The 25,189-nt window shown below is 35.1% G+C and overlaps 1 protein-coding gene across 6 annotated transcripts in view; it reads right to left on the reverse strand.

The window, feature by feature from the left end:
* Positions 1 to 25,189, reverse strand: part of tho2 (THO complex subunit 2-like protein) — a 128,132-nt gene that overhangs the window by 91,969 nt on the left and 10,974 nt on the right. For all 6 annotated transcript variants that reach the window (XR_014442289.1, XM_083129603.1, XM_083129607.1 and 3 more), the window contains exons 5-14: positions 22,307 to 22,422; positions 20,356 to 20,489; positions 16,566 to 16,822; positions 14,670 to 14,810; positions 10,909 to 11,081; positions 9,446 to 9,641; positions 7,651 to 7,820; positions 6,661 to 6,847; positions 5,579 to 5,850; positions 3,075 to 3,192 (exon numbers count right to left, since the gene is read on the reverse strand). Coding sequence is in view for 5 of the 6 variants with exons in the window: in XM_083129603.1 (XP_082985729.1) it covers positions 3,075 to 3,192; positions 5,579 to 5,850; positions 6,661 to 6,847; positions 7,651 to 7,820; positions 9,446 to 9,641; positions 10,909 to 11,081; positions 14,670 to 14,810; positions 16,566 to 16,822; positions 20,356 to 20,489; positions 22,307 to 22,422 (1,764 nt within the window). In the remaining variant the exon portion in view is untranslated. The remainder of the gene's footprint in view (positions 1 to 3,074; positions 3,193 to 5,578; positions 5,851 to 6,660; positions 6,848 to 7,650; positions 7,821 to 9,445; positions 9,642 to 10,908; positions 11,082 to 14,669; positions 14,811 to 16,565; positions 16,823 to 20,355; positions 20,490 to 22,306; positions 22,423 to 25,189) is intronic.

The following is a 25,189-nucleotide window of genomic DNA, read 5'->3' on the forward strand; positions in this document are numbered from 1 at the left end:
TAGGGCTGAGCTGATACCAATGCATTGGATTGAGTTGGTGTTCTAAGTCCACTTTATGCACAGTAAGGCTAATCGGGACTGGACCGATACCGATGCATCAGTATTGTAAAGTATCAGCTGAAATTTGATTTTCAATACCTTTCTGTAGGGATGTAACGAAGCTGAAAATTTACCGATGCCGATATTTAACAGATTCCGATACATAAGATTATTCAACAGAAATGGGATGTTATTTTCAGCATGACAAAATAAATTTGCTATGTACATTGCTATTGCATATCATATGTACACATATGTTCTCAAGAGATGCAAATGTACAAGAAAGCAGTTATTTTTAGTATTTTTTCTTTTATCTGCGACAGTCATCCTGGTTTCCCAGAACTTTCTCAAGCTTACAGCAAGATACACATACAACATACAACCTCAAATGGCTAGTCACTCTACACTTGGTGTAAGCTTGAGGAAGTTCTGGGAAACCAGGATGAACTGTCGCAGATATAATAAAAAAATTAATGCTGGCAGATTCAACTTTAGAAACACGAATTTTGGAAGCACTTCTGGACGTAACCTACTTCTTCTCTTATCGCAAATATGTCCAGCAATAATGAACACTCACTCACTGAATACTGATGCAGCAGTTATCCCAAGTATTTTCTTGCAGGGGTCCCGGATTCCATACCCGGTGGAGGTACAAGTGGTTCAGATCCCAATTTAAACTGTAGGTCCAGCCCCGATTAGCCTTACTGTGCATAAAGTGGACTTAAAATACCAAATCAATCAAAGTAAAGTAAAGTAAAGTGTTCCCCTGTGCTTAGCACCACGCCATGAAGGCGTATAGGGGGTAACGCCCCACACTTTCTTGATCCGGTCGTGCGTGGGGGTGATGTGATCAGCACCACACCCCTGACTGCCTTTACCCCCCAGGGTTTCCCCCAGATACCCATGTCATTCGATGCTGGGTGGGTGCTGGGGCCGCTTCCAATCAATCAAGTATTTTCTTGCCACATGCTTCAGGTTTGGATACTCATTTTTGAATTTCCAATACAACAGTGGATCCTGATCACGTGGAATAGTTGGTTCAGCAATGTACTGATATTGAGGTAGGTTGATCTGCGAGTTTTTACACTAATTTTATCTTAAAAATTCCACACTGATGAAGATCCATTAACCTAACTCTCAATGACTCTTACAAAATTAAAATATAAAACTTATTAGAAGGTAAAACTCTAGAATTATCTGTAGTGGTTTAAATATCGGATTTTTGCCGATGGCAATTTCTGCCAATTTTCATACATCTGTAATCGGCTTCAGCACATCCCTACCTTTCTGCCATCTGAGAAGCTCATGCAGTACACAAAAATGGAGCACAACACCTTATCCTGGAAATTGTGCAAAAATGCATAATTTATGCAACAAGATTGTGGGGGGAACTGAGTATGTGATTAAATAATTATGTGAAGTCTTGAAGTTAAGCATAATTCCCGGCTTTCAAGGTGAACTTTCCAAAAATTCAAGGGCACAAGCAGATGTCTTCTCTATTTCAAAACTAAAATTTACCTAATCAACTTCAAGATATCTTGCAATAATCTTCCATCTGTCAGATAAGTTGTTCGGACAAATTCAATGGATTGAAGTCTTTTATATTTTCCACACAGTTTTTTTTTTCCTCGATAAAAATAAAAACTAAACTGCGAAAAACTTGCCTCAAGGAATTTATAAATAAGTATATAAATTCAATGGGATTTAGAGGAATAAAAGTTACAATTTTTCACATCTACGGAGAAAAATTCATGCATAATTCCCAGTGAGTAGCCACCTTGTAGATTGCTGTAGCATAGCTTCAATGGAAACCATACATGTTCAAATTTATAAATATTCTGAACTAGTTTGAATTTTTCCAGTTTTCATTATGGCATTAGTAGAGGCATGCATATTTCGTTTTTGACGAAAACACGAAATGTGAAATAACACACTGTAATGTTTTCATGTTTCTGAAAGGTGTGAGGTGCATTTTCCTACCTTGTTGTGTCACGAAATAATGCGAAATGAACTGCAAAATGCGAAATAGACTCAAACACGAAATTTAGAGTTGCGACAAATTCTGAAGTCAGAATTATCCTGAGAGTTATGCAATTCATGGAAAATTGATGGATTCTGCTGAAAATATTTGACAAGCAAAAATGGACCCCTTTGTACAAAAATGAACTTAATACTCTGGGAATGACATAAATGTGCTAATAGAAGGGATATGTTAATTTGGTGTAGTAAGTGCAATTTTTAAATCAAATTTGGTTTATATTAACATTTTTAAAACCAAAATGCCATTTTATATACCATTTTTTCACCGCTATAATAGCGAAATTTTATATTATTTACCTCTTTTGAACCTGAAATTGACTGTTTTTGTACCAAGATTTTGCTTTTTTTTTTCCAAAAATATGTGCCTCTAGGCACATTGGTGGATATCATATTGTATTTATACCAGTTAAAAGTGGTATCTGCTCAACTCTAATTTTCAAAATGTACCTAATATGGCATGGCATTTGCTCAGTACAGGTACATTGCCTTTGGTACCACCGTGCAAAATAATCTAATACCGTTATTTTGAATGTTATTTTTTATTGTTCCTGTGATGTTTCATCCTGTTTCCCAGAACTTTCTCAGGTTTACACCAAGATAAAAACACACACACACAGCACACCTTACATGACCAGCCACTTTACACTCCTAAGGAATGCAAGAATTCAAAATAACCATATTACATTATTTTGCATGTACAAAAAGTAGTTATGTAAACCTTTAAGAAGAACCTACATGGTACCATCATGTACTGAACACACCCAAATCTACCACAAAGCTATGAAAAAAAACATGTTGGGTAGCTGGGTAACCGCCAGTACAATCAGCAAGTTCTGTATCACTGTTGGATAAAATTATCGGGCTGTAATTGTTTGATGTACGTAACAGCCCAAAAAGGCTTGATAACGTTTGCTTTCAAGTAGCCAGCAATTACACAAGGACATGCAGATGATGAAGGATATCAAAGAAAAGTTCTTTAAGCTATTCTTTCTTACCTCACCACGGAGTAGCTCCCCTCCAGCCATTGCATCTAGCTGCTCTGACGTCATTTCCTCAGCAGCCTCAATGCCAGCCATTTTTTGGACTATTTCCTTCAGGATCAACAAATCCAAGCTGAAATAAAGTATTGCTTTTGAGAACCTTCATATTTTGTTAATACAGAGGAACCCAGCTCATATGTTCTTCAATTTTACATCTTACCGCATTATGAAAGGTGTTCAGAAATTATTGATCAATTTTGAATGGCCATATTTTCACCAATAGTGAACAGAAATACATGATACTACCACCATTTTAAACAGGAATATTTGCCATTTTGCACAGACCTAAAATGCATTTAATGTGCACCCCATGTGCGGCAGGACAGGTGTCCAAGCAGTAGTTCCATTCTAGCCCATTCTCGCCAAACCTTCTGAAGCACGTCTTGTGACATTTCCAATGGCGATGTCCATTCACCTTCGCAATTCTGGCAGTGTCCATGGAAGTGGAGAAATAAAAAAAAAATCTTTGATGAAACACCACAGGCAGAAATCACACACAGAGTCCCATCGGAAACGTCACACAAGACATGCTTGAGAAGATTTGGCGAGAGTGGAAGTTCCGCTTAGACACATGTCCTGCCACACATGGGGTTCACAACGAATGCATTTAAGGTCGTGTAAAATGGCAAATATTCCTGTTTCAAATGGTAGTAGTATCATGTATTTTTGTTCACTATTGGTGAAAATATGGCCTTGGTGAAAATATGGCCTTACAAAATCTATCAATAATTTCTGAACACAGTGTATTTCATTCTCATTGTCCCATTAAAGCTATATCTCATAAAGCTTTCCCACATTTTACATTATCCTGAATTTCAAGTCATTCCCACCCCACATTCAACCACCTTGGTCCCCTGAAAAACAAAATTGAGGTTCCACTGTATATTAATAATTATTATTCTAAAGTAAAGTGCAATACTCAAAGTAGAATAAATGTGAATAAAAAATATATTCCTTAATTTTACTACAATTAATCCACATACAATTTAAAGAGGGTGAGAGACAAAATGTGCAACTGTCCCCAGTGTGGGGCAGTTTGTTGCAAATATTAAGTAACAAAATGTGACCATTTAACTACAATCACTAGAGGCATGCAAATTTCGTTTTTGACGAAAATATGAAATAACATGCTGTAATGTTCATTTCTCATGTTTTTGAAAGGTGTGAGGTGCATTTTTCTACCCTGTTTTGTCACAAAATTGAAATGAACTGCAAAATGCGAAATCGACTCCTTAACACGAAATTTACCATTTTTATACAGACACAACACTTTCTGAAGTCTGAAGTATTCTGCTGTAAATATTTGAGAAGCAAAAATGGACCCCTTTACACAGGAATAAACTTAATACTCTGGTAACTACATAAATGTGCTATTAGCAGGGATACGTTTATTTTGTGTAACAAGTGCAGTTTTTAAATCAAAATTTAGGATTATATTCACAATTTTAAAACCAAAATGTCATTTTATATAGCACTTTTGAGGTGATCATTCACCGCTATAACACCGAAATTTTATTTTATTTACCGCTTTTGAACCCGAAATCGACTGTTTTTGTACCGAAATTTTGCTTTTTTATTTACCAAAAATATGTGCCTCTATGTATTACCCAAATGTTCCCGTGTGTTTTTGTAAATTACCGGCTAATATGTGAGCAACAGGAGGCTGTGCAGTAACTACACCTAATGTTATCACAAGTTTGAATGGAGTGTAGGTTATCAAGTTTTACTCCTGAGCAGTTCAATTGTAATCAGATGTAATTTCTGAGTGTCTGGATTATCATAGTGGTTTTTGGGCCATTCCATTATGACAGGTGGGACACACAGACTACACTTGTGACATTTATTTTACTAATAGTTAAGTAACATTTTTTCTTACAGTGCAGTGAATTATGAAACTAAGCACTGTTGATTAAACATAACTATCCTTAGAATACTTTCCCAGTACTATAATGCTATAGGTAAACAATTTTTTGTCCACTTCCTCTACTTATTAAGAGCTTTACTTGCTTTAATTGCTGTGAATTTTAAAATCTAATGGAAACAGTTGATTGATTGGATTTTTGTTTTACGTCCTCTTTATGCACAGATAATGGAAACAGTTAAAGGTGAAATTAAATGTTTCTAGGTGTTCCACAGGCAAGTAAATCAAAAAGTTAAAATATAAACACAATATGTAAAAATACCTTCTACTATTAACTAAATTATGTACATACTTGAATTTCCATTCAAATGACAATTTTAGACAAGATAAAACAAGATAAAATAAAGTTACACATTGCATTTAGAGATTAAAGGCAATTTGTCATAGAATGCTCCTATTTGAAAGAAGATGACTTTGAAGAAACGACTTTGCTGGTATAATGTAAAGGCCAAGGTGATAATGATGACATCAACCAGACAAGGTCCTTAAAGATATCAAAACTTCAATCCTAACGGCAAGCACATGGGAAAGGACTTACCTCTTCTGAGCTTTTAACTGGTTTGCAACATACTGTAGCAAGCCGGTAAGTTCAATGTTATATTTCTTGAATATAGCACCACAAAAACTTGCTAAGCACTGTAGCCACATGGACAAAGTTGTACTGTCGTGCTTTAAACGGGCTTGGTCTGCTTGAGCCAAAGATTCCACTAGGCAGAAACCTAGTACATCATACGAGAGGCTCGTCAGATACTTCAAAGAGTCAACAACAGGGTTGATGAGATTGTCGTATATTTGGATTTGTGAAAGAACCTGAAAAAAATATATTATATATTGTTAGTGTACACATGAAAGAGTATACCCAGTGCTTCTAATGTTTGCCTATCTGTGTGTGAGTCATCATATAACTATATTTTATCAATTCTAACATGGATCCCTGTCACAAGTGAGTTAACGTCAACAAAAATAAGACACAATAGGAAGTACATTAATTTTGTAAAAACAAAATTATCAGACATTTCCAGGTTTTTTAACCCTAATATCAAGCACACACCCAAAACAGTGGTAAATGCCAATAGCCACTTACTGTAGTACATTTCTACATAAAAACAGCTCAAAACGTAAGCCCTTTTACTAGAGTATTTGCTACATAATTTCTACTTTCATTACTAGTTTCTCTGTATTTATATACTACCGCATCTCTTTTTTCCCAATTATGAATAATAATACTCAGTTCACCAAACTAAAGTATAGTATCTACAACAAATTTAAAATTTTTTGCTTGTCCTTTTCTTTCTTCGTTCAAACATACTTTTAGTGCACTACTACAAAAATGATGACTTTTCCAAAAAACACAAATTTTCCTGACATTTCCAAAAAAGAAGTAAATCTACTGATTTACACAGAATTTCCATGCTTTCCAGACTGCTAGACACCGTGGTTAAGAATTCCCTTCATAAATAAACCATAACAAAACAAAATCTTCAAGTCTCGCAATATATTCCATTATGTGATACAACATTAAATGGAACATAAAGAGTCAGGGTATTGAAGCTTTCCAGCCATAACTAATTCACCAGTTAATTATTATCTTTCTTTCACAATAATAAAGGGTACACTTACATAGTCAAACAGGAAACCTGGGCAACTGTGGGTTAACTTTCCTATTAGTCTACCAATTGGCTTAATGTTTTCTTTACTAACTCTCTTCATGATGAACTTAATCTTTTTCAATGCTTCTCCTCGTTTCCTCAGTAATTTTGGATGGTGTTGGTATGTCTCGTTTTTCCATCTACTATACAGGCAATACCTGCAAAAAGAAATAACGGAAATACATTGAAAACAAAGTATGCAAAAATATTACACAACTTAGTGTAATTTTCAACTGTAATTCAATGCAAAAAAAAAATGGCGAACTAAAATCATCGTCCATATCAACAGATCTAAAGGTAATGTATCTGAACAAATACTATCAATAATTTAGAAAAAAGAATTATCGTAATTCGACTATATACAACGAAACTTCCATGTAGAAAAATGTAAAATCCACGAACGTCATAATCGTGATTAGGATTACACTGCAAATAACATAATTTCACAGTAATTCCTTAACTGCATATTTATTAAAAGTACAGATTCCTCTACAAATCTGTGAAACAAGCAAATGAAAACAAGTCCTTGTGCAAGTGGTGCCTCAAGAGGGCTTCACTAATGAACGCATAAGAGGGAAAGTGAGTGCATGGAGGGGAAAATGTGACTGCGGCTACCAGCAGTTTTCAAGAGCATGCACTGCTTTACTCAGCTTTCTCCCTTCCTATACTGTTATGCACAGTCTTGTTCCACAGATCCCTGGGACAAACCAGATTTCACTTACTTCCTTGTAAATTTTATGGACTTGACAAGATTTCAGATTGAGAAAAGTTTAGTTTTGATGTAAAATCAACCTAATTAATTCTGAGAGATGGTATTTTCACTTTCAAGCAGAAATTAAAACTACATTTCACTCAATCATGTAATAATGAAATTCTAAAATTTCAAGGTAACAGGCATTACATTAATGGCTTTAGTCTGTGGTATTTAAAACTTAACTTATTCTAATATGCATATACTAACCTGCATTGATATGGGTACTTCTTAATAACATTCCATACTTCCTCTGCTATGCAACAGTTGCAGTCCATGTGAGAGAGTGAGGGCAAAATGACTTCGTCGAGTAAGGTTAAAATATCAAAATATAATGTACCATTAACATCTTCCACAGCTACTTGAGGCTCTGATGAGCACTATAAACACAAATAATTGCATTTGTCAGATTTTTATGAACTTTTATGCACAAAAATTGTGCATTTATTGAAAGCAAAGTTCATGTTAATTACACAATAACTGTTAAATAAGGATGTACAGTCAGAAGCCAAAGTAAGTTGTGCATAGGTCATGAAATTAGAACTTCAAAATTTATCGTATTTGAACTTTTGATTACACAGTTAGTGGACAACATGTATATTTGAGTGGGTGTGCTTGCATGCTTAATAACAATTCAATGAGGAGAATGGACATAATTGATTTCCTTTACCACATTAAAACAAACTCTTGCTCATGACTGTACAAGGTCAGTGGGTGAGTGAGTTGAAATTTTTGGGTGCATCAGAACTTATGGCCATTTTGCACCCTTGTAAGTATATGAGGAAAAATTCTTATCTAAAATCATTAACTTAGGGTTAAAAAAAAAGTGGTGTAAAGAGCCCTTAAAGTACAAGGTTGTACAGGGACTTGCACAGGACAAACACAACACATTAAAAAGGTTAACAAAACTTACTCAAAGACAGAGTGGAAGAGACCTGCTCTTCGTAAAAAGCTAAAAACATTTGCTATAACACTCATCATTTCCCAAGTTCGGGAGGTTAAAACTCTGTCTGAGGGAAGAAAATCGGTACATTTGGTAAGAATATACAGAATACTTAACCATTAACCCCTTCCCTGTGAAATTTTCTGACAAAATGGTTTCCCGTTCGGTGTATTTTTTTTTCTGAGTTTGCGTAGTAATATTTTTAAGTAGCTACTGCTGCATCACAATTCATCCGAGTATCATGGTTCATACGTCTTTCTCTTCAGAATAGAACCGGCTCTCAAATGGCACCATGCACATATGTGTACATCAAGTATGAGGAAAGGGAAATCGGGAATAATTCGGGAAATTTCCCTCCGCAAAATCCCTTTTGGTAACTTTGGAGCACTCTGGACCGGCCCTGAATATAGATACCCGATTATAATCTACCTTGAAAAATACTATGGTCCATACGTAATGCGTCCGCCAAGTTTCATTGCATTATCTTCAATAGGTATGAGGGATAAGGGGAAAAATATTTTGCAATCCTGTTTGACAATACTATTAGAAACTCACAAACTCAAAAACCAAAAATAAATCACCAACAGTTCAAATAACGCAACACCAAAAAAATGTGCATAAAGCAACTGACTAAACGCGGCACACAAACGAACTCACATTTGCACTTTGTCAGCATAACATAAAAACAGTTTACTTTCCTCTGAACTACTACTTCTTCTTCTTTGTCGGTACTGAAAATCCTGACTAAATAAAAAGGTCGTTGTTTCTTCAATAGCAAAACATGTTTCACCAACAAAAAAACGTATTATTCCGTTCAACACAGGTTACTTCAATCAGAGATGTTCGCAGGTGTAATATTACGCCCAACACAGAATAAGCTATAGTGACCAAGGGTGTAATATTATGCTGAACACAGGGAAAGGGTTAAACAAACAACAAAATGATGGAATCTTTCACAATGCCTATCAGCTGATAACAAGAACTTCGACTAAACTTCCTCATCCCACAAACCCAACAAATTAAGCTGAAAAAGAAACCTTGGATTAAATGTTGTGGTCCTACCTGTGAGAGAGCAGCTTTTGCTATTCGTAGCACTTTGTACATAAGGATGGGATCATAATGCAAAGATGGACCCAATGCTAGTAGCATAGGCATCACTCCTTTAAATTCAGGAAACGTGCGTACTGGTTGCGGAGCAAGTGGATTGTTCAGAGACTGAGGACGCTTACGTGAAACTTTGGATGAAAGTCCACAGTGCCTGGAAATAACAAAATAAATACAAAAACAATGCTCACACCAAGTTTTCATCGCACTATGATATATGCTTACAAATATCTTACATGGGTAGTACAGGAAAACATACAGAAACATAAATGGTGTGTTGTGTAAGAAAAAATTCAAATTGCAGTTTTCATTGATTGGGAAATCAATTTCAATGGTCACTGCCTTCATTAAAATAGATTACAATGTCCAGGATGGAGAAGGTAGAACGTCACTACTTCATCGTTGTCTGCTGTGTTCCTAGTTGGTGCCATGTGCTAATGCTTGTAGGTGCCAGGTTAAGTCATCTGCTGCTGTGTGGTTTGTGATGGGATCTTTAAAGTACAGGGTGCCACCCTAAAGCAGGCACATTTCTTCTAAACTGACTCATTTGCCACATCTCCAGGGACTATTAACAGGGGAAAGCATCTATTTCCACAATGTCAGACTAACAACTGCTGCTTCTCCACTACTTTGCATGTAGTGACAATAATCAAACTAGTTCTTCTTTCTTTCTCTTATATTACAAGGTCAAGATCAACTCCTTCAACCATGATTTCTTCCTTGCACGACCACCACATTCCAAATGAATATGGCAATTTACCCAAAACATTTAAGTGTTCACGAGCAATTGGAAATGAACTGAAGTGTGGCACGGATGTTTTATATTTGGCATGCAAGGAAGCCTAGCTTCATTGTGTTAGGCGAGTCCATGAAAATCCTTTCACCTCAGCATCCAGAGAAGACACAGTTGAAAACAGTTGTCGAATTTAGCTCTTCTCCCACATTACAAATTTTTAAGTTAACAATTTGTCGTAAATTAATTCAACCAACACCTATACTACCAAAAATTACTCATTGTATTGTTGGGTCTCCAGTCTAGTCCGTTGGGGTTTTGCATTTACTTTATTTTATATACGTAAATAATGCAATTGATTAAAAAAAAACTGGAGGTAATCTATTATAAATGCTAATAAGATAAGTATTCCATTGGATCTACATCAATCTACTATAGCTATGAACTAAAACGTTCACCTATTAATACATGAAATAATAATGAAATCCTCATTTAACACACAAAACGGGCACAGCATTTATAGACATGCACATATTGAATAATTGCCAGGATATGTAAACACAGCAAGTGTCCTTTCGTATTATGTGCAATCAGTTGATATAGTGATTAAATTCAATCTAATATTTTCTGGTAACAATGCTCCTAGTATCATTAATGTAAATAATATATACATAGTTTATGTACTTACTTCTGATACAAAGGTTCAATAACCGAATGCAACAACTTGCACAAAGCTTTAGCTATTGGAGGCTGATCTACAGCGTAATGGTCTGGCAGTCGCTTCATCAATTGTTGTGCATGATTCCAATCTCCTATACTCAACAAAGCTTCACATAAACCAAACTTCTGATTTCCAATGTACTGGAATGGAAGGAAAAAAAATCTCAATCAAACAAGTGTTTCACAGGGATCTGTTCTCTCTCGACTTATATATCGAAAACAAGGAACTAATAATTTGGTGAAACAGATTACAAGATACAACATGTGTGATGGTCAGAACTTCACCAGCAAGATTGTAAATCGAGTAAACTGCAGTCAATAATTCATTTTCTTAACATGCAACTTTGATATTCGTCTAATATAAAATTTTCTTGGGATAATCGAAATATCCAGCTAGAACAGATTTGATAAGGCAAATAAAAGTGAAAATATGTAAATGACAAATAAAATAATATGTGGATAGCATATTACAATAGAATAAAGCGAGAAGTTAACCTCACGTTTAGAAGTAAAAAAAGAGATTACTTGAAAAGCACAATTAACAAAATTGAAACACACAGCAAAAACAAAAATATCAGAGATTTATATAAAGGTGTAAATGAATTTAGAAAGGGGTGGCAACCTAAAGTAAACTTGATAAAAGATAAGGACGGTGATTTTTTAGCTGATCCAAGCGATATTCTAAATAGATGGAAGAACTACTTTAATGACCTTTTAAATGTTCATGTAGGAGATGAATCAGAAGTAAATGAAGTACACACAGCGGAACCTTTAGTTCCAGAACCTAACTTGACAAGTTAAAGATGCTATTAAAAGGCTAAAGAATAAGAAAGCACCTGGCATTGATTTAATAACAGCAGAGTTAATTAAATATGGTGGAAATTCGTTAATATGTCAAATTCATAAATTAATTTGTTTAATATGGAATAAAGAAGAAATCCCTCAACAGTGGAAAGAATCCATAATTGTTCCTGTGTTTAAAAAAGGTGATAATATGAACTGCAATAGTTACCGTGGAATTTCTCTACTCTCAACAACATATAAAATATTATCTAACATTCTTTTAGCAAGACTAACCCCATACACTAATGAAATTATAGGTGATTATCAATGTGGATTTAAACGTAACAGATCAAATTTTTCACATCAGACACACACTTGAAAAAAAGTGGGAATATAATCAAAATGTCCATCAGCTATTCATTGATTTCAAAAAAGCATATGATTCGGTCAAAAGAGATAAATTATACAATATATTAGTCGAGTTTGGAATACCTAAGAAGCTTGTTAGTATGATAAAAGTATGCACCAGTGAAACAGAAAGTAAAATTCGTGTGGGTATTAATGTGTCTGACAAATTTACAATTCATGATGGGTTAAAACAACATGCTGGGTTAAAACAAGGAGATGCATTATCTCCATTGCTCTTTAATTTTGCCTTAGAAAATGCTGTTAGGAAGGTAAAGGAAAATAAAGAAGGACTAAAATTAAATGGTGTGTCTCAGTTGTTAGCATATGCAGATGATGTAGACTTATTAGGGGATGATGTAAATACAATTAAGAATAATGTTAAAATATTTTTTAAAACTGCTAAAGAGAAAGGTTTGGAAGTTAACAAAGAGAAAACTAAATATATGCTTACAGGCCGAAACCAAGTGTTAGGTAATAATCAAAATCTAATTATTGATAACAACTCGTTTGAACCAGTTTCCAAATTCAAATACTTAGGAGTAATATTAACAAATGAAAATTATATTAAAGAGGAAATAAAAAGTAGGCTTAATTCAGGAAATACATGCTACTTCTCTCTTCATAAACTTTTGTCTTCTCGTTTAATATCTAAGAAACTAAAAGTTAAAATAAACAAAACAGTAATTTTGCCTGTGGTATTGTATGGGTGTGAAACTTGGTCCCTTACATTGAAAGAGGAACATAAATTGAGAGTATTTGAAAATAAGATCCTTAGGAAAATCTTTGGACCTAAAAGGGATGAGGAGACAGGTGAGTGGAGAAGGTTACATAATTTAGAACTACATAATTTGTATTCATGTCCAGATATTATTAGAATAATTAAATCAAGAAGACTTAGGTGGGCAGGCCATGTGGCACGAATGGGAGAGGAAAGAGGAGTTCACAGGATTCTTGTTGGGAAACCGGATGGTAAGAGACCTGTAGGAAGGCCAAGACGAAGATGGAGGGACAACGTTGAGATGGACCTAAAGGAAATCTGTAGGGATGGAAAAGAGTATATAGATCTTGCTCAAGATAGGGACAGATGGAAGGCCTGTGTTGCTGCAGCCATGAACCTTCGGGTTTAAGAAGACTAGAGAGTTAGTTAGTTAGTTAGTTAATGTGGATAGCCCGTAAAACAGATTAACAATAAAACTGTCTGGATAATTCGGATAATGTGGACAATTTGGATATAAAGACAATTTGAAAATCCATATATCCAGATTTAGCCATCCCTATTTTGAACCAATATCCATGGCCGATACTGATAGTCTCACAGATTCTCACCAATCCCAATAGCAGCATTTTGCACTACATCATAAGCTATCACGAGAAATATCAGAGCTGTTAAAATTATGGATATGCTTACACTGGACAATACCAATTAATTTGTTACTCTTTTATTTTATATATATAAATTTCTGGAGTAGAGTTACACACAAAATTTTATTTCCCACAAGTGCTGTGGATAAAGCAAAAGGTAAGATAAAGTAGACACAGAAGCTAAAATTTCTAATTTCTATTTAATGTAATGGTTAAAAATGGCATTACGCATCATCCGCAGATCTTGAGAGCAGTAATTGAATTTTACTTACATGCAAACCAGGTATGAACACTACCCAAATTTTTGTATTGTCACATTATGTAGCTGAGCACTATCCAAGTAGCATAGAGTAGGTTACTTGGCCACTGAATTTTAATTTACTGATTTGTGACTTCCTAAGAATAGCAATTTTGGAACTTTTATGATTCACTGCATTATCGCAAAGGTTTCTGCAACACATTTTGTTCATGAATTTAGGTGAAAATTCAACACTTCAGTGAAACTAATACCTGAAAAGCACAACGGTGCACTCCAATGCAAAAAATATGGCAACCAAATGGTGAATAAAAATTCTCTTTGGACAGAACCACCCCAAGGCTTTCATCGGAAAAATATAAATAATGAAGTCACATTTAAGACGTGAAATATATTATTTTTCTTGTAGTCTATGATCATTACAAGCATAAAAACACAAGTTTTACGTTGCGACGTTTCTGTGAAATACCAGGTGATCCGTTTGAGATGTCAGAAAAGTAAACCTTTATACACAAGAGGTTAAACTACGTATCTCCGACCAGCTTGTTGTAATACAAGCAGAAAGGATGAAAGCTTCGAATGAGTGGAGGGTTACTGACTTCAGCTGCATGGCGGCAGTAGCATGCATGTAATACTAGAAAATTTCGCATACCATGCAACATACTGTATGCGCTGTTGTGATGTGATCACCACCTCTGTTACAATGCACATTAGCGCCACCATGTGGCTGAAGTTTGTAAACCTTCACTCATTCGAAACTTATATCCTTTCTGCTTATATTACAACAATCTGCTCAGAGATACGTACATTAACCTCTTGTGTACAAAGGTTTACTTTTCTGACATCTCAAATGGATCACCCAGTATATTATTGTGCAATAACTGTACAATGCAAAAAATAGGAAAAATAAAATGTAATACCCGTTCCTGAGTGTTCTCCTTTTCCTCTTGCTGCTCCTCTTTCTCTTTTGTTGAGATCAAGTTTAATTTTCTAGCATATTCCTTGGCATCTTTCAAATCTTTTTCACTGTCCTTCAGCATCACCTTGTCATCAGGAGTCAACTGAAATAGAAAATGCATAGATAAAAATATGTAATCTAATAGATCTTACAATAAAACAATATCAGATTACTGTATATCTATTAACAAACATTAATTATATCTTTGTCCTCCTCAAACCAAGAAGTCCCATAGGGTCCAACAGATGTGTGCATTTTTAGTACAGTGGAACTCCAATGTTCCTGTCTTGTATCTTACTTTTTACCTGTTTTATGCATTCTACCTTACTAGTCCCAATAATTCAATGTGTCATAAAATTTTCGATGATTATACATTTTCAAAATCAAAGTTGCACTATATCAATAAAAATCACAATAAATCTTCACACCAGAGCTGTTGCTCTTTATATTTAAGCATGATGAAAATTTGAATGGCTGATTTCAATTGTATTATAAAATTGAGTACATCAACCAAAGAAACATGTAAAAGGACATTTGTGATCCACATATAAATGGTGTTTAATTTCATGCTTCGATTCAATGCAATTCAAAGTGAAATGTTTTCTGTGAAATTCTAGCCCATTTTGATGTCACATAACCATCTTTCCATTTTTAAAAAGTGAAGTTGAATCCCAGAGTGCTAACCATGTTGGTAGCATATCTTAACAACATGCCTCCCTTTCTTGCATCATGTATTGGTTTGGTTTCAATTGATTTTTGTTATTTAGCGTTACCTTTCTGCCACTTGCAGCTAATCACGAAGATGAGGATGAGTGATGATATGATGAAAATGATGGAGGGACAAGTCTCTGTCTCGTTTTGAAATTCCAGACGAGACAGAATGCACACACACTCACAAGAACATCCATGCCCAGGCTGGGATTCGAACCCTGGACCCTTGGTGTCATAGCACACTGTGCTAACTCCAACATGGAGGTCAGGTATCGTGTACTGGGACTCTAGATTCATGTTTCCCCATCCACATTTGTTTTAAATTGATGTCTCTGCACATATGGACTACTCTGTACTATTTCCTAACAGTTACCATGGCCAATTCATTTTACACTGAGTCCATTATTTCATCAATGTCTGAATGAAAATGACAAAACTTGTCTATTCTCTATAATCCCCCTTAAGTCAATGGGGTCAGGATTGAGTTCATCCTGCACAGAATAGGACAGATGGAAGGCTTATGTTGCTGCAACTGTAAATGTACTAGTTTGTTAGTCAAGTTTTAGTAATTTCCCACATCTTTCAATGGAAAATGTATGTTTCTGTTCAAATAAAGTGTCACAGACCTTTATCATCTGTAAAACTATAATACCCTATCATTAAGTATGCCTTTCTTATCTTCGGTTCATAAAAAAATAGTTAAAAGTAATTATTAATTACAAAATTTGGCAAAATAATACTAGAATGAATTCCAACCCTGTCCAGAAAAACAAAAGGAATTGCTGTTCCTCGTCATCTCCTGCTATTTCCTTTACTACAATCCCTCCACCATATCTTTACCATTACAGTGGAACCCAAATCTTACGTTCCCCGGTTTTCCCGCATAAAACATTCATTCTTCATGCTCACAACAGAGCATAATGCTATACAATTTTCCTGAATTTTAAGTTCTTTCAACTCAGTTCCCTGAAAAACGTAAAATCGAGGTTTCACTGTACACAATACATATTAGTGAATCTCTTGCTCATACACTTGAAAATTAGGCAAAATGCATTTAGGAGGAAAACATCCAACTCAAGAATGTAAAAATGAAGTTTCACTGTTAAAACATTACAACAACAATGATATAATGCAGTAAACAACTTACCCAACAATATATATCATCCAATTTTATAACACCATGTTGTAACATAAGTGCCGTGACTGTATACAAAGATTGAGGTGTAGGCTCTTCCACACTGTTCTGATAGAAGCAAAATTTGAAACCAAGAACTTCGCAAATAATCTTTGCATCACACATGTATGACCGCAACAATGGGATGAAGAAATGGTCATGATCTGGTCTACATTCAAACGATTCTAAAATTATGTCCAGAACACGGTTGGGATCTAAATTAAAACAACCTGAAACAAAAAGTTAGCATTAGGAATCAGTAAGACAAATATAAACATTGTATTTGATTCAACTTAAAGATAGCACTATAAATTTACATTTACACGGTTAATGGGATGCATTTAGATTAGGCCAGAGTGGACATCATTTTCTACCATTAGGGATTTCTTACAATATCATACTACAAACATTAATTCTTGGTTTTCAAGAAATAAAATTCTTTTTTTTTTTTTTTTTTTGAAAAAAAAAAAATCATTTTTTAAAATCATATTTCAGCCATTGAATCTAAATTTTACTACATTTCTTTCACTTAATGGTTCACTATTACAGAAGGTTGTTTCATCCTTATGGTAGTGAAATTCGTCCCATTTTACTATGCTGTAAAACCCCGTTTCCACCAGCGAGCATGTTCTATGAGCAATAGCACGACAACGGAGCTTCCATTGTAAGAGACATTTATTGAGCACAGCCTGATCAAGTTTTGCCCACTCATCCTTGCACACTTTCCAAAGACCACCAAGCATAGTTGCGAGACGTTTTTTGATGTTCCGTTTCAGAAGGCCAAACACACGGAAGTCCATGGGGGCTGCATCAGGGGACTTGACAGGTACCTCTAAATGGGATAGCCTTCACACCAGTCTCCTGTTCCATACAGGACACGTAGGCCACTGTTCTTCTCGCAGTATGGCTGCTCGCCTTGTCGTGGTGGATGTGCACTTTGTCGATGTCATTGCCATACAAAGCAGGGGCATGTTGGATGTAGATGGGGTCTAATACATGCTCAATGTAGTAGGCTGCATTCATCTTCACATTCGATGACACACGGTGTATAGGAAGCTTCCCATTTGCACAGAAACTTGTCACTACCATAAACCCTTTCGGGAAACTTTCTTTGCAGGAGCAGAGTCACTTTGCATGATCCTTCCCATTGATAGAGCGGTAGTAAATCTCGAGTATCTGCTTGGATCCCGTCAAATACACCCATGCTATGTGGATCACAACGCTGCCACAAATACAGCGCCTCTGGTGGCGATTCGACAAAGCTACCACAAGGATGAAACAACCTTCTGTATCAGTAGAGTAATGCATATCTAACTGAACCTTGCACCATCATATTAAATGTTTGATTGCGTTTATTTATTTTACTTCACTTTTCTGCCACTTTTGGCTTATCGCGAAGATGAGGATGAATGGCAATAAGATGAAAGCACAATCACAAACATACAAGGACAGCACACAACTGGAGCCCCACAGAGGATTATGCTGGCCACAAGTTCAAATGCCAGAGCCCCGCGAGTCTGCAAATTTCAGTCCAGGGTGTACTACGTGGAAGGGAGGTAGATATATGAGTGTCCGTAGCAAGGGTCACCCCTTACTCTCAATCATATTAAATGTTATAAATCATATATACAATGAACATTTACATTTTGTTGTATTTATATTTCAGCACATATCTTTTGGGCATCTGACTGTCACGCAGGAGACCCAGGTTTGATTCCCAGGGTGGATGATCTAATGTTGAATTTTTTCCGGCCTTGTCCCGAGGCTTACCCAGCCTCAAATAAATGGGTACCTTGTGCAACCCTGGGGGATAAAGGCAGCCAGAGCATGGTGCTGATCAGATCACTTTCAAAGCCACTATGTATGCATCCTGGAATGGTGCAAATTGTACGGGGACGTATCTTTTGTTTTTTATACACAATGTTCAACAATACTCGCAAATGTAACTTATGCACATTTCTTCAATACAAGTAAAATAAATATTGTATTCATACGCAGTATTTCATCGGTTTTGCTTAAACAATTGTCATTAGGTGATTAAACAGATGATGTGATGAGTTTACACTTCCACAAAGTGGAGAAACAAATCTTTACCTCTGATATAGCTTCACAAGAAAATGCAGGGTGGCTACTCTAGAACCATGATAAAATTCAAGTATAATTCCCAGTTTTCAAGGTGAAATTTCCAAGAATTCAAGGCTACAAGCAGATGTTTTCTCTATTTCAACATTACTTATTACCACATCTCACCACCCACACAAATATATTTAAAGAGTCTGTGTAATGCCAATGTGTTCAAAAATCTAACTGAAACAATTAAAACGGTGTATATATATAGAGGCATGCAAATTTCATTTTTGACGAAAACACGAAATATGAAATAACATGCTATAATGTTCATATTTCATGTTTCTGAAAGGTGTGAGGTGCATTTTCCTACCCAGTTTTGTCACGAAATAATGCGAAATGAACTGCAAAACGCGAAATATACTCTTAAACACGAAATTTACCGTTTATATACAGACGCGACACTGTCTGAAGTCTGAAGTATCCTGTGAGTTATGCAATTCACGGAAAATTGATTAATTCTGCTGTAAATAATTCAGAAGCAAAAATGGACCGCTTTACACAGGAATAAACTTAATACTCTGGTAACTACATAAATGTGCTATTAGAAGGGATAAGTTTATTTTGTGTAATAAGTGGTTTTTAAATCAAATTTAGGATTACATTCACAATTTTAAAACCAAAATGTCATTTTATATAGCACTTTTGATGTGATTATTCACTGCTATAACACCGAAATTTTATTTTATTGACCGCTTTTGAACCCGAAATCGAGTCTGTTTTTGTACCGAAATTTTGCTTTTTTATTTACCAAAAATATGTACCTCTAGGTATATATATATATAAAATATTTAATTTAAGGTGTGGGGTGTACATTTGATATTTTCACATACTCAGACTTGAAATGCATCTACAAACACAAGTCACAAATGTTGTGGGATATACTAATCAATGAGAAGTTGATAATTGTGTTTCAAACTCAAATTCAACTAATGAACTTCATGATATCTTATCTTGCAATAATCTTCAGTCTGTCAGATAGATTGTGCTGCAAAGGGCACTAACAAAGTAAACTGATTGAGAGAATTCTGTTTTATTTTCCACGCAGCTTTCTTTTCTTTCCTCCATAAAAATAAAATCTAGATTGTGAAAAACTTGTCTCAGGGCATTTAAAATGTGTATAAATTTAATGGAATTCCGATTAATAAAAATTGCAAGTTTTCACATCTAAGGAGAAAAATTCACGCAGAATTCACTTATAATTCCCGAAGCCAATAATTCCCGGTGAGTAGCCACCCTGAAATATCACAAGATATTAGATCTGGACTTCTTGGTGGCCAAGGAGTCTGCCATGTTCTGGTCTGCTGAACAAGCAATCCAATTTTGAGGCACATTTTGATACAAGTAATTTCGAATCTCCCTGAGGGAGTGACATTTAAATCCACCTGTTGCGAATCTGTAATTCTAAACTTCCGCATGTCGTCGATTTCTTAACAGCCATTTTGCTTAGATGATGCAACAGGCACTCAAGTGATGCTGACATCATTAACAACTGCAGTCATAAAAATTTTAAACCCAGCTCTATGCTATGCGTACTGTGTGTCTATCTGTTCAACATTTTTGGTTCCATATAACATTTGGAAGCATCTATTTCTTTTATAGTAATGCTATATCGTTACATAAATTCATAACTTACCTATGAGCGATTTTATCACTTCCAAAATATACTTTGCACTAACACTTCCTGAGATCTCCTGGTTTAATTCTGTAATGAGCTTTGCATACCCTTCACTCTCTTCCCGAAACAAATTGAACTTCCTTTGTTTATAGCTAAAAGAAATATAAAAAACAATGGTAGTAATTACTCTGAAATGTTTGTTCTCCTAATAAAGTGTACAAAGGTCTCTTAAAGAATCAAACAGTGAAGCTCCAATTTTATGTTGCAGAATCTTACACTTTTCTAATTCATACTCTTTACTTCCCTGGTTCCAGCAGAACAATATGCTTTGAAAGATCAAGTTCTCTTTAAGCCCGTACCCTAAAAAAATGTGTAATTGACTTTAAACTTGATTATCTAAGCAAATATACACACAAGAAGCATAGCTTATTCATATAAAGCACAAAAGTGGCTTTTTAATGCAAAATAGTGCATTCCTCTTGCATTGCATGCAATGAAAAACTTTCTTTTAATTTACAGTTGTTAGAAGCAAGTAAACACCTTTTCACTTGCTTGCAACAAACGTAAATTGAAAGGAAAACACTAATATGCTTTTCAAATAAGTATCTAGTTAGCTTCACTATTACCCCTTTCTTTGTTACAGTCTGCAAACAAGTTTCCATCATTTTCAAAGCATTATTTTATTTAGGGATGGACCGATATGAAATTTTGGCCGATACCGATACAGTACCGATATAAAATTTACCGATACGATATAAAATTAGAAATGGTCCTTGAAGACCCTGAAATTTTCATTGATCTCCGTAATAAATGTGTGTTTCGAGCTGATTGAAATGCAAAAGAAGTTGAATATTTAGACATTTACTTTTTCAGAAAGTAGGGCATGGAGATTATCCATAAAAATTACAAAATGGCAAAATTTTGCACTAAATTATAAGATATTTATCGATATATCGGATCGGTAAAATAATCGGCAACTTTACCGATAAACCGATATGCCTATATTGGCCGATACCGATAGAGTACCGATTAATCGGTCCCATCCCTAATTGTATTACATAAAGCATGCACGAGAAATGGCACATGACATAAAAGCAAATTATACAACACACTCCAAATAGGAGCATAATTTTTCATGAATATTTCTCTTCAGCAAGTTGAAATGAGGTAAAGTATGGTTTACACGTAATTGATTAATTGACTTTTGTTAATTTAGCATCACTTTTATGCCACTCTTGGCTAATCACGATGATGATGGATGAATTACGATATAAATTAAGAAAATGATGAAGACACATTCACAAAGAAGACCCATCTACAGGCAGGGATCCATAGCATGCTGTGCTAACAACTCTGCCATGGAATTTGGCTGGTTTACACTTAATGTTGCATAATGTAAATCACAACAATGTAAAGAGGAACAAAAATCCAATGAAGTCGATTAACAATGTTTCACAGCTTCACTGTTTGCAGTAAAGGAAATTTTTTTTACATACAGTTAAATATATGAAATAAGTATTTTCTTCAAAATTTACAAACTTTTTCTACTAAATTTGGTACTCGTGAGGATGAGTTTGAATGAAGATTATATGAAATGAATGAAGGGACAGAAAAACCCATGCCTAGACAAGGACTCAATCCTGGAACAATTGATAGTGAGAATATGAGTTGACCAATACATCATGCTGTCACATCAAATTATACAAAGCATTTCAAACAAAAAATAATTCAGAATGTACAGTTATAATATTTGGTTAATTTTTGTATATAGTGTGATGATTTTCCACCGCAAAATTGTAAACAAATTTTCTATAAATTAAAAAAAACCACAGCAGACGATTGTAATAAAAGTAAAGTAAAGTAAAGTGTTCCCCTGTGCATAGCACCACGCCATGAAGGCGTATAGGGGGTGTGGGGGTAACGTCCCACACATTCCGCAGAATTAAAGGTAATGCTAATGGTAACTTACTATAACTTTGTTTTCACTTTGATAAATTTTGTGTAGAAATTTCTATTCTTCAAGGTTCCCACATCTTGCAGTGTGTCTATTTCCAGTCTCTCTTTCAACAGATTTCCTGAAAGATACTGAAAATGAAAAGGAAAGATTAGTTGCAAACATCGAATTGAATGATTTTACTGTCACAATCATATCAATCGAAACTCGATGTCAACTGTTGGCATCATGCTTCTTGTTTCTCATAAACTGGCTAACAAAAGAAGAAAAATATTACATTCCCATCATTTGCCAGATCAAAGAGCATGTGAAGAAGAGGGAAGATCACTCTTTCCTCTCATTCGGTTTAACCCTTCTGGTGCATATGCACAGAAATGGAAGTATCGCAGACACTTTTCTGAAAATTAATTTCTCTGTTACTATATACTATGGATGGGCCGATATGAAATGTTGGCCGATACCGATAAAGTACCCATATAAAATTTACCGATACCGATAACCGATATTCTACTGATCCGATATAAAATTAGGAATGGTCCTTGAAGAACCTGAAAGGTTCATTGCCCTCCTTAATAAATGTGTGTTTCAAGGTGACTGCAGTGCAAAAGGAGTTGCATATTTAGACATTTACTTTTTTTTAGAAAGAAGGGCATGGCAATTATTCATAAAAATTACAACAAATGGCAGAATTATGCACTAAATTATCAGATATTTATCAATATATCGGATCGGTAAAATAATCTGTAATTTTGCCGATACACCAATATGCCTAGATCGGCTGATACCGATAGAGTACCGATTAATTGGTCCCATCCCTACTATATACTCAATCAACCATAAATTCCATGTACACATACAAAATACTACAGTTTACAACAGTGATCTCCAAACCGTCGATCGCAAGCTACCAGTAGCTCGGAGGTCGTTTCCAGCAGCTCGTGAGGGGTTTGGCTACAATAGACTGCAGATAAGGGTGGCAATATTCGAGTGGCAGAAAGATCTGCTTTTGACGATAAACATCTGTACAACTTGTTCCAATATCTGTCATCCTATTCACCTTTCTTCTTCTTCTTCCTTTGGCATTACGCCCTTGAAGTATACCCTTAGCCTTCTCAACAATGCCGTTCCATTCTTGTCTATTTTGCGCCTTTTGTCTCCATCTTCTGATGTCTCTCTCCACATCATCTACCCATCGCATCCTGGGTCACCCTCTTCATCGTCTGCCTTCAGGTTTTACAAAGAATACTTTCTTTGCTACTCTGTTATCATTCATTCTAATAAGATATCCTGCCAGATCAATCTCCTTGCCTTGATTTCAGCTGTAATATCAGGAAATTTATAAAATTTCTTCAATTCATGATTATAAAGTATTCTCCATCCTTCACCATCATATTTTGGTCCATATATTTTTTTGTGGTTTTTCCCTTCCGAAGTCATCAGCATTAATGCCAATCTCTCCGTGAGTACTCCTACGTTTCATTTCCTATTCACCAAACCTAACAAATATTGTTGATGAAAATGAGTGTCATCTTTTAACATGGTAAGAAGCACATGATAATCATTAGGGGTAAGTTTTAAATTTTACTGTTTGTAAGAAAAGTACATGTTTTGATATCTCTTTCAGAAATAACAGCTTCTGTATGTTGCAGAGAAATTATAAATAATAATTTGATGTGATTTGATTTGACTTTAGTTATTTAGTGTCTCTTTTCTGCCACATGATGACGATGAGAATGAGTGATATGATGACACTCAAAAAGAAAATACACGCTCATGCCTGGATTCAATCCCAAGGCACCTGCCGTCTTAGTGCTGTAAAAAAATATTACATATCAAAGATTTTATAAACAAACAAAGGTAAAAAATTCAATCCACAATTAGTAGAGGCACATATTTTTGGTAAATAAAAAAGCAAAATTTCGGAACAAAAACATAGTCAATTTCAGGTTCAAAAGCGGTAAATAAAATTAAATTTCGCTGTTATAGCGGTGAAAAAGGTGCCATATAAAATGACATTTTGGTTTAAAAAATTTGAATATTATCCCAAATTTGATTTAAAAACTGCACTATTACACAAAATAAACATATCCCTTCTAATAACACATTAAATCATTACCAGAATATTAAATTTATTCCTGTATAAAGGGGTCCATTTTTGCTTCTCAAATATTTACAGCAGAATTAATCACTTTTCCGTGAATTGCATAACTCACAGGATACTTCAGACTTCAGAAAGTGTCTCGTCGGTACATAAACGGTAAATTTCGTGTTTAAGAGTCTATTTCGCATTTTGCAGTTCATTTCGCATCATTTCGTGACAAAACAGGGTAGGAAAATGCACCTCACACCTTTCAGAAACATGAAAAATTAACATTAGAATGTGTTAGTTCACATTTCGTGTTTTCATCAAAAACGAAATATGCATGCCTCTAACAATTAGTAACTCATAATGTATTTTCAAATGTGGGAAGTAGCTCAATGGCTCAGCGAGTTTGGAGGCCTCTGGTTTACAACATAATGTAATTTTCTTCAAGTGACAATGTTGCCATCCCCAAAAAATTCCAAACGTGTCTGAAAATATTGGCAAGTTCAGTTTCTCTTTATTTTCCAGTAAATATTCAGTAAGTGACAGGTATTGAGATCAACAAGGCAACATTTACATTCACTCTGAGTTACAATTTGATCAGTGTTGCAAACCTAAAACAATTTCAATACAATGCCGGCCCCCATTTCAGAGTGGTTAACACATTGAGCTACGATGCCAGGGATCCCGGGTTCGAATCCTGACCGGGGCATAGATGTTTGTGCGGGTCCGTTCATCAATTTCATCATATCATCACTCAACCCAATCTTCGCAAATTAGCCAAAAGTGGCACAAAAAGCAAAGTAAATATAGCA

The sequence above is a fragment of the Lepisma saccharinum genome, chromosome 10 (assembly GCF_977018435.1).
Source record: "Lepisma saccharinum chromosome 10, izLepSacc3.1, whole genome shotgun sequence".
Taxonomy (NCBI): domain Eukaryota; kingdom Metazoa; phylum Arthropoda; class Insecta; order Zygentoma; family Lepismatidae; genus Lepisma; species Lepisma saccharinum.